Below are 10,650 nucleotides of genomic sequence, written 5' to 3'. Positions count from 1 at the left end.
AGTGCTCCAGGAGCAGTCTGAGTTTCATCGCTTCTTTCGGCTTTACGAGCCAGTTTTAAAATACGCAGGAGTTTGAAGTAGTTTTCTTACCATGCTGACAGGGTCCACGGATCGGTTTTGCCACAGCCGCTCGGAGGAGAGGGGCTATTCCTTGTTTTGATCCTATGCGCGGAGCGGAAGCTACAGTGCAGTAATATAATCAAACGTTTTTACTGAGTCACGTTAGTAACAGTACATACTAGGCAACTTAATAGTGTATTAAATACGAAGGGAGCCGGCCGAGACGAAAGGAGACGTATTTGAAAGCCCGCGCAAGGACAGAGAGCGCCTATCGCACTTCGGAGGCCCAATCGAGCAACCGCACAATCGATCAGCCGCATGCGCAATCGAAAGCCCGCGCGAAAAGCGTGTCTACCACACTTAGGAGGCCCAATCGATTAACCGTGCGATCGATCGACCGCATGCGCACTTACCACATTCCGGTAATCGATCTAATATGGTACAGAAGGGATTTAATATACTCCACAACTTTGTAGTTATCATCTGTTATTTAAGAAAATATTTTTTTTAAATAAAATTGAGAGAGTACAGAGGAGGTTTATTAAAATGTTGCCTGGGTTTCATCTTCTAAGTTGCAGAGAAAGGTTGAACAAGTTAGGTCTTTATTCTTTGGAGCGTAGAAGGTTGAGGGGAGACTTGATAGAGGTGTTTAAAATTATGAGGGGGATTGATAGAGTTGACGTGGTTAGACTTTTTCCATTGAGAGTGGGGAAGATACAAACAAGAGGGCATGGGTTGAGAATTAGAGGACAAAAGTTTGGGGATAACATGAGGGGGAACTTCTTTACTCAGAGAGTGGTAGCTGTGTGGAATGAGCTTCCAGCAGAAGTGGTTGAAGCAGGCTCAATGTTGTCATTTAAAGTTAAATTGGATAGATATATAGACAGGAAAGGAAAGGGATGGAGGGTTATGGGCTGAGTGCAGGTCGGTGGGAATAAGATAGGGTAAGAGTTCGGCACGGACTAGAAGGGCCGAGATAGCCTGTTTCTGTGCTGTAATTGTTAAGTGGTTATTTTAGAATTCAGAAACAGGTTGAACATTTCAAGTCTGACATTCTATGGTCTGGCATGTTTTGAAAATATAGATTAGATCTATACTATTTAACTGAGATTTATACTAACGTAGATCATTAGCCTACCAGTTCAACTTGTGCGATCACAGCCACCAGTGTTTCTGACCTTGGGAAGTGTCGCTTACCACTGTCACCAGAAGCTTTGTGTGACACGGGATCTATCCTTAAAAAGAACAGTTCTGCTTAGAGGAAGACACATCAGAGGCCAATTTGTATATTTCAGCACCAATATCTCAAATAACAATGAGTTTTGAGTACAGGAAGGAGATAGAGAGCTTAGTAACATGGTGTCAAAATAACCTTTCCCTCAGTATCAGTACTGGCAATTGATCTTTAGGAAAGGTGCTTCTTTCCACATGCTCCTGTCTACGTCAATGGTGTTGAGGCTGAGAACTTCAGGTTTCTAGGAGTGAACATCAATAGCCCTTCCTAGTCCCTCCATGTAAGACATCACAGCCAAGAAAGCTCACCAACCGCTCTACATCCTCCGGGTCTGGACAAATTTCACATGACTCATTCACCCTTCCCAATGTTAATTATTGCACCACAGAAATTCAAAGTAAGTTTATTATCAAAGTCACCACATACTACCTTGAGGTTTCTCGTCTTGCAGGCATTCAGAGCCAAACAAAAAATATAAAACAGTCAAAATACAAAAACTACACACAAAAACTGATTAACAACCAATATACAAAAGAGGGTGAACAGTGCCAATTAAAAACAAGCAAGTACATAAATACTGAGAACATGAGTTGTAGAGTCCTTGAAAGTAAGTCCATTGGTTGAGTTCAGTCATCAGTCAAGTGTTGAGGTGAGTAAAGCTTTCCATGCTGCTTCAGGAGTTTGAAGTGTAATAACTTCCTGAACTTGGTGGTGTGGGACCTAACAGTCCTGTTTCTCCTATTTGGATGCATTATGGCTCGTATGACAACTGCTTTATGTGACTGCAAGAAACTGCAGAGAGCTCTAGACACAGTTCTGCAGTACAGTAACAGCCAACCCTCAATGGAGTCTGTCTTTCCCCAGCTGTCTGCCTCATTAAAGCAGCCAGCATAATCATAAACCTCATCCACACTGGACGTCCTCTCTTCTTTCAGGCAGGAGATACCAAAGCCAGAAAGCACGTACCACTAGGCTCAAGGAGAGTTCTCTGACTATTCAATAGTTCTCTAGTACGAGATGAACTCTTAACCTCACAATCCACCCCAAGGAAGGTAGTGCACCCGTGGCTGACAAGAGAAATTAGGGATAGTATCAATTCCAAAGAAGAAGCATACAAATTAGCCAGAGAAAGTGGCTCACCTGAGGACTGGGAGAAATTCAGAGTTCAGCAGAGGAGGACAAAGGGCTTAATTAGGAAGGGGAAAAAAAGATTATGAGAGAAAACTGGCAGGGAACATAAAAACGGACTGTAAAAGCTTTTATAGATATGTAAAAAGGAAAAGACTGGTAAAGACAAATGTAGGTCCCCCGCAGACAGAAACAGGTGAATTGATTATGGGGAGCAAGGACATGGCAGACCAATTGAATAGTTACTTTGGTTCTGTCTTCACTAAGGAGGACATAAATAATCTTCCAGAAATAGTAAGGGACAGAGGGTCCAGTGGGATGGAGGAACTGAGCGAAATACATGTTAGTAGGGAAGTGGTGTTAGGTAAATTGAAGGGATTGAAGGCAGATAAATCCCCAGGGCCAGATGGTCTGCATCCTAGAGTGCTTAAAGAAGTAGCCCAAGAAATAGTGGATGCATTAGTGATAATTTTTCAAAACTCGTTAGATTCTGGACTAGTTCCTGAGGATTGGAGGGTGGCTAATGTAACCCCACTTTTTAAAAAAGGAGGGAGAGAGAAACCGGGGAATTATAGACCGGTTAGCCTAACGTCGGTGGTGGGGAAACTGCTGGAGTCAGTTATCAAGGATGTGATAACAGCACATTTGGAAAGCGGTGAAATGATCGGACAAAGTCAGCATGGATTTGTGAAAGGAAAATCATGTCTGACGAATCTCATAGAATTTTTTGAGGATGTAACTAGTGGAGTGGATAGGGGAGAACCAGTGGATGTGGTATATTTGGATTTTCAAAAGGCTTTTGACAAGGTCCCACACAGGAGATTAGTGTGCAAACTTAAAGCACACACTATTGGGGGTAAGGTATTGGTGTGGGTGGAGAATTGGTTAGCAGACAGGAAGCAAAGAGTGGGAATAAACGGGACCTTTTCAGAATGGCAGGCGGTGACTAGTGGGGTACCGCAAGGCTCAGTGCTGGGACCCCAGTTGTTTACAATATATATTAATGACTTGGATGAGGGAATTAAATGCAGCATCTCCAAGTTTGCGGATGACACAAAGCTGGGTGGCAGTGTTAGCACTGAGGAGGATGCTAAGAGGATGCAGGGTGACTTGGATAGGTTGGGTGAGTGGGCAAATTCATGGCAGATGCAATTTAATGTGGATAAATGTGAAGTTATCCACTTTGGTGGCAAAAATAGGAAAACAGATTATTATCTGAATGGTGGCCGATTAGGAAAAGGGGAGGTGCAACGAGACCTGGGTGTCATTATACACCAGTCATTGAAAGTGGGCATGCAGGTACAGCAGGCGGTGAAAAAGGCGAATGGTATGCTGGCATTTATAGCGAGAGGATTCGAGTACAGGAGCAGGGAGGTACTACTGCAGTTGTACAAGGCCTAGGTGAGACCACACCTGGAGTATTGTGTGCAGTTTTGGTCCCCTAATCTGAGGAAAGACATCTTTGCCATAGAGGGAGTACAAAGAAGGTTCACCAGATTGATTCCTGGGATGGCGGGACTTTCATATGAAGAAAGACTGGATGAATTGGGCTTGTACTCGTTGGAATTTAGAAGATTGAGGGGGGATCTGATTGAAACGTATAAGATCCTAAAGGGATTGGACAGGCTAGATGCAGGAAGATTGTTCCCGATGTTGGGGAAAGTCCAGAACGAGGGGTCACAGTTTGAGGATAGAGGGGAAGCCTTTTAGGACCGAGATTAGGAAAAACTTCTTCACACAGAGAGTGGTGAATCTGTGGAATTCTCTGCCACAGGAAACAGTTGAGGCCAGTTCATTGGCTATATTTAAGAGGGAGTTAGATATGGCCCTTGTGGCTACGGGGGTCAGGGGGTATGGAGGGAAGACTGGGGTGGGGTTCTGAGTTGGATGATCAGCCATGATCATAATAAATGGCGGTGCAGGCTCGAAGGGCCGAATGGCCTACTCCTGCACCTATTTTCTATGTTTCTATATTATGATCTTACAATTTATTGTTTACCTGCACTTTCTCTGAAGATGTTACAATTTATTGTTATTGTTGTACCTTGTTCTACACCAATATTATGAATTAACTGTATGAATAATATGCAAGACAAGTGTTTCTGTTGTATCTCAGTACATCTGACAATAATAAACTAATTACAGTTCCAAAGGTAGGCAGGCTAGAGAATTTCAACCTGTTTATATCAATGCAAAATTAAAGTTCGCTTTAGATATTTGAACGTAATGATGTCAGTGACATACTTTAGTTTAGCTGTTCTCTGCTATGTGACTAGTTTAAACCAAAATGGTTCTGGTTGGGAAAACTAATGACATTGAATACATCAAGAAAATTGTGTATTGCTTCATATATCCAAAGCTGAGCATGTTTCTTGGAAGCCTGTTCAGTTATAAAATTAAAACCCAACTCAGTTAGTCAATCAAAATAGAAGATTTGATAATGGTTTTGATATCGGACTTAGCCAAATTCCGTATGAAGTCAGATGCAGTTGGGTTCTGGTAAGAAGGCCAGGGCTACTACCTCTGTGTTTTATTATATTTGAAAAAAATTGTAATAGGAGTTGTCTGTTCAAAGTACTCACAACAAACAAGTGTGTTAATTAGAAAGACTTAAGGTTTTGACTCTCAGTGATCCTGAGACCTTGAAGCATGCAGATGTAAGGCATTAGGGAATATGGTAACTTGATTCTTAGAAATTAACAAAACCATTTCATTTGCATAGTAATCATGACTAATAAGTTTTTTGTTTCAGAACCAAGTGAGGATAGTTAAGTTGATAGTGTAAACTCCTCCCAATAAAAATGCCTTTACGAAATAACTAGTTTTAGAATTGTACCTGACTGCTATGCACAGATCAGACAAGAAGCATGGGCTTTCCTGATTATGTATATAATTGTGAGCAGTGAGCAAGTCCAAGGAACTTCTGTCCTCAGACCGGATTCACAATTGGTCTTAAGCACCTCAAGGAGTCTCCAGGCTCTTCATCGTAAATTGGAATCGACAATGAGCAGAAGGCCCTGAGACTTGCTACTGTATTAATTACTCTGTTTTAGACTTAGATAGTTAATCCTTTGCATCACTTAGCAGTAAGGAGTGGGACTTGGTTCTTTTATCAATGATTTTACACATTGTTTTAGACTTAAAGCTTTGTATATCCTCATAAGTTTTTCTTATCACTTATGATACTCTAATAAAATACCCAGCAGCAACTTTTGGAGTGTTCCTTCTCCCTCATGGATCCTCGAAAGCTGTTTATCTTGCTGTTACAAATATAGACTGGATCCTGACTGGACACAGCACACCAAAAACGCCTCCTGCAACTTTGTTGAACTCGCCAAGTCCACAAAGGTTCATCACACCTTTCCAAATTGGTTGCAGGGGCTCAGGAACTCACCAAACACTTCTCTGCAAACCTGGAATCTGTCAGCCCACATTCAGTTGGTAATTCTGGCAAGATCTGACAGAAAGAGAGATTTTGTCACAATTGATTAAACAAGCCAATAAAACTGTTTATTTAATGGAGATATTAAATAACAGGTACCTTGGGTGCCAAATCTAATAAGCAAATGAAAAAATTGTATTTATCTGCAAACATAAATATTACAGATAAGCCAAAGTGTTAGTATAGAATCAACAATACTAGCTGGCTTAAAATCAGGTATTAATTGTTTTAAAGAAAGTTAGTTTTCAGCCTCTGTGCTAAAAATTGGACTTCCACAAACATTAAACATCGAAAATGTCTTCTGAAACTATCACTTTCATTGTCATAATTACTAAACTACTATACGGTTTAAAACTACACAAAGTATAGTAACTATTGCTCATGTGACATTTCAAAGTTAGTGTTTTAACCAAATTATCTGTAATTGATTTTAGAGCATAAAGGATATTTATAGCAATATTTCTGATTAAAACTGAATCCATTAATTGTAAATTGTACCGAATGTTTTATTATTTTCTGAACTATGAAATGCTGAGTGTCTCTAAGGTGTTCTAAATTGCTATTCAGAAGACATCCACAGTTCGAAGAATCACATTTCATTTAAAAATTAGTCAAAAATATAATTAAGATTTGTTTTATATTCATATAATTAACCATTCGTATTTCCAACTAAAGATCATATTAGTTCAAGCTAAGATTTCTTGGAAATGTGTGAGATAGACAAATGCTCCAGATTTTTGAACTTAGAGCAAAGCACAAATGGAATTTAATACTACACTATTATAAACTCATTTCATAATCCAGGTCAAAAACAATGGCTTTCTATTCATGATATTTGTTCTGCTTATGTTACTCCAACTTTTCTTGTATAAAATTAACAATGACATTGTCTATAGAGAAATTTCAATCAATCCTTATGGACTGTTCCACAACACACATTCACAATTCTCAGTTGTTTCTCTTGAGACAAAACATTTCTCTTCCATAATTGTCTGCAGGATGGAAAATGTTATGAATCTTATATAAATTACATCTCAGTTATAATCAGGACCACTATGATCTTTTCATTTACCCCATTAATCATATCCCAGTTAGCTTCAGAATACCTCAAATATATTGAATGTTCCTAATTTAAGTGTGATGGGGCTCTTTTTAAATGTCCTTCAAGTCTGCATAGTTGGATTGCTAATCCCATTTAGGATGGCAAATCCTTGCAGAACTATGCAGAGAAGCACAGGAGCCACAGCAGGCTCCACATCTGTTATAACTTTCATTGCCGACTCTTCCACTTCAAGGCAAACATTTGATAACGTGAACAGCCGGTGAGCTATGCAGAAGTTCTCCTCTTCTTTCAAGGGCAGGAGGTCTGGATTATCAACAGGGATCATCCCATCATCAGAGACATTATTAATCTGAAAATAGAAAACAAGTTGTTCAAAGTTCATTATCAAAGTGCATAGGTGTTACCTGTCATTGCCGTTGAACTGAAATGTGATAACTTGCACGCACTCCAGGTGCAGATCGATGGGAGTGGACAGTTTAAATGTTTCGGCATAGACTAGATGGGTTGAAGGGCTTGTTTCTCTGCTGTAATTTTCTATGACTCTAAACACACTCTACTTACTTATGCAACAAGGAGAGCAGCATAACCCCCATCACTACACTGTTCTGAAATTTGAACAAAGAAATGCCATTTTATACAAAAATTGACAAGTTGTATACAAATATTGATCCAATAGAAACATTGTGCCCTTCTGAATCCCATCATTTGCATACTTAAGCACTAGTCATAATTCAGATTTCAAGTGTTAATAAATAATTAATATTTGAGAATTAGTAAAATAATGCCCAATAGTAAGAGTTGCCCTAGAATCCTCCGTTTGCATCTTCATCTTGGCTTGTATGCTCATTGTCCTTTGTTCCCAGGCTTGAACAGAAAGGTTATACAAGAGTTTGGCTTTCAAGGACGGTGTTCAGCCTTGGTGACTGCACTATGTCTGCACACTGTCTGTCAGCTTATCATCTTGAAATATTGCCTTTGTGAGCTTTCACACAGAGAAAGGCTGTACAAAGAGCCAGCATTCTGTTCGGTTAGCACATATTTAACACCTGCTTTGCTGCAGTTTCCACAGCCATATACTACATTGAGATTCATTTCTTGTGGGTATTTACAGGAAAAAAATACAACTGAGTTTCTTGAAAATCTATACACAAGTAGACAAAGACTTACAGACGACCAATATGCATAAGAACATGTTTTATTTCACAAAGCAATATAATGAAAATCCAAGTAATATACAGTAGATTCTGGTTAATTGGGTTATTAATCAGGGAAGCTCCTTACTTGCAACAACTCTTAAAGAACAAAAATTAATTGAGAAAATAGCCCAGATTCCATTTAGTTGTCTGGGACACTATGCCTCTTAATTGGGATAGGAGACTGTTGCCAATGTCGTATAGACTTGTTTGGCTGTTAAACACCACACAGTGCTTAGAGTGAACAGTTTTTAAATAGCATCAGTTGCATGTGCTTGTTCAAAAAGCAGTGATTTTTGTCACTGACAGTTGGACAGAAGCAAGCAGTAAGACAATTCAGAACTGTTTTGCTCACTGTCGTTTCAAATGACTGGGTGTGAAAGTGAAACAATCTCAATATTTCTACAAGTTAGGGACTTCAAAGAATTTGAAAGCATCAACAATTATCATTAATGTTTACAATGAAAATGAAGATTTAGAGGATGTATTTTACAAAAACAGTCCACTACCTGCACCAGGTGTCCGCACTGATTTTGGTTATTTAGAGTCCAACGAAGAATATGGCAGCATACACTGGATTAATGCTTCCATCGATAACAATTAAGAACTAACATATAGTATTATAGTACTGTAGTAACATTGGTAGTGTTCTAATTTGTTCTGTATTTCATTTAAATACATAATTTGTTACTCAGTTAAACTGTATTTTTTAATACCCTTTGTAGCTATTTCCAAGAAACTTTGGCTAATTTTGGAAGCTGCTTAATTGGGCCAAAATACACTGGTCCTGATATGTCCCAGTTAAATGGAATTCACTGTACTGATTCTTGCTTAATGTCAGATTGCATAGAGTAACTTACCAAATAATGCAAACTTGGAAGAATATGAGTTTCACAACAAATACCCAAGACTGCAAGACTTTCTTCAGACATTCCTAAACAAATGACAAAATACTGAATAAATACCATAACTTAGCTCTAAGCAATTGAAACACTATTAGAGCTGTAACTTTGAAGTAAAATTGCTGGGCAATTTTCATAGGCAATTGCTAGATAAGTTGATAGCATTAAAGACCATAAGACAAAGGAGCAGAAGTAGGCCATTTGGCCCATCGAGTCTGCTCCACCATTTTATCATGAGCTGATCCATTCTCCTATTTAGTCCCACTCCCCCGCCTTCTCACCATAACCTTTGATGCCCTGGCTACTCAGATACCTATCAATCTCTGTCTTAAATACACCCAATGACTTGGCCTCCACTGCTGCCCGTGGCAACAAATTCCATAGATTCACCACCCTCTGACTAAAAAAATTTCTTCGCGTTTCTGTTCTGAATGGGCGCCCTTGAATCCTTAAATCATGCCCTCTCGTACTAGACTCCCCCATCATGGGAAACAACTTTGCCACACCCATTCTGTCAATGCCTTTCAACATTCGAAATGTTTCTGTGGAGGTCTCCCCTCATTCTTCTAAACTCCAAGGAATACAGTCCAAGAGTGGACAAACGTTCCTCATATGTTAACCCTCTCATTCCCGGAATCATTCTAGTGAATCTTCTCTGTACCTTCTCCAACGTCTGCACATCCTTTCTTAAATAAGGAGACCAAAACTGCCCACAGTACTCCAAGTGAGGTCTCACCAGCGCCTTATACAGCCTCAACATCACATCCCTGCTCCTATACTCTATTCCTCTAGAAATGAATGCCAACCTTGCATTCGCCTTCTTCACTACTGACTCAACCTGGAGGTTAACTTTAAGGGTATCCTGTACGAGGACTCCCAAGTCCCGTTGCATCTCAGAACTTTGAATTCTTCCCCCATTTAAATAATAGTCTGCCCGTTTATTTTTTTCTGCCAAAGTGCATAACCATACAATTTCCAACATTGTACTTCATTTGCCACTTCTCTGCTCATTCTTCCAATCTATCCAAGTCTCTCTGCAGACTCTCCGTTTCCTCACCACTACTGGCCCCTCCACCTATCTTCGTATCGTCAGCAAACTTAGCCACAAAGCCATCTATTCCATAATCCAAATCGTTGATGTACAATGTAAAAAGAAGTGGCCCCAACACTGACCCCTGTGGAACACCACTGATAACCGGCAGCCAACCAGAATAGGATCCCTTTATTCCCACTCTCTGTTTCCTGCCAATCAGCCAATGCTCTATCCACGTATGTAACTTTCCTGTAATTCCATGGGCTCTTATCTTGTTAAGTACCCTCCTGTGTGGCACCTTGTCAAAGGCCTTCTGAAAATCCAAATATACAACATCCACTGCATCTCCCTTGTCCAGCCTACTGGTAATTTCCTCAAAAAATTGTAATAGGTTTGTCAGGCAGGATTTTCCTTTAAGGAATCCATGCTGAGTTCTGCCTATCTTGTCATATGCCTCCAGGTACTCTGTAACCTCATCCTTGACAATCGACTCCAACAACTTCCCAACCACTGATGTTAAGCTAACAGGTCTATAATTTCCTTTTTGCTTCCTTGCCCCCTTCTTAAATAGCGGAGTGACATTTGCAATCTTCCA

At 39.9% G+C, this 10,650-nt stretch overlaps 1 protein-coding gene across 2 annotated transcripts in view; it reads right to left on the bottom strand.

Annotated features, from left to right (window-relative positions):
• Nucleotides 1-4,358: 4,358 nt before the first annotated feature.
• The window catches only part of gsdmeb (gasdermin Eb), a 53,278-nt gene continuing 46,986 nt past the window's right edge, over nt 4,359-10,650 (bottom strand). For both annotated transcript variants that reach the window (XM_063069300.1, XM_063069301.1), the window contains exons 9-10: nt 8,981-9,054; nt 4,359-7,276 (exon numbers count right to left, since the gene is read on the bottom strand). In XM_063069300.1, coding sequence (XP_062925370.1) covers nt 7,028-7,276; nt 8,981-9,054 — 323 coding nt within the window. In that variant the 3' untranslated portion in view covers nt 4,359-7,027. The remainder of the gene's footprint in view (nt 7,277-8,980; nt 9,055-10,650) is intronic.

Source organism: Mobula hypostoma, chromosome 17 (genome assembly GCF_963921235.1).
Source record: "Mobula hypostoma chromosome 17, sMobHyp1.1, whole genome shotgun sequence".
Lineage (NCBI taxonomy): Eukaryota > Metazoa > Chordata > Chondrichthyes > Myliobatiformes > Myliobatidae > Mobula > Mobula hypostoma.
Note: the sequence above shows the minus strand (reverse complement) of the source record. Positions and strands in the feature narration are given on the sequence as shown.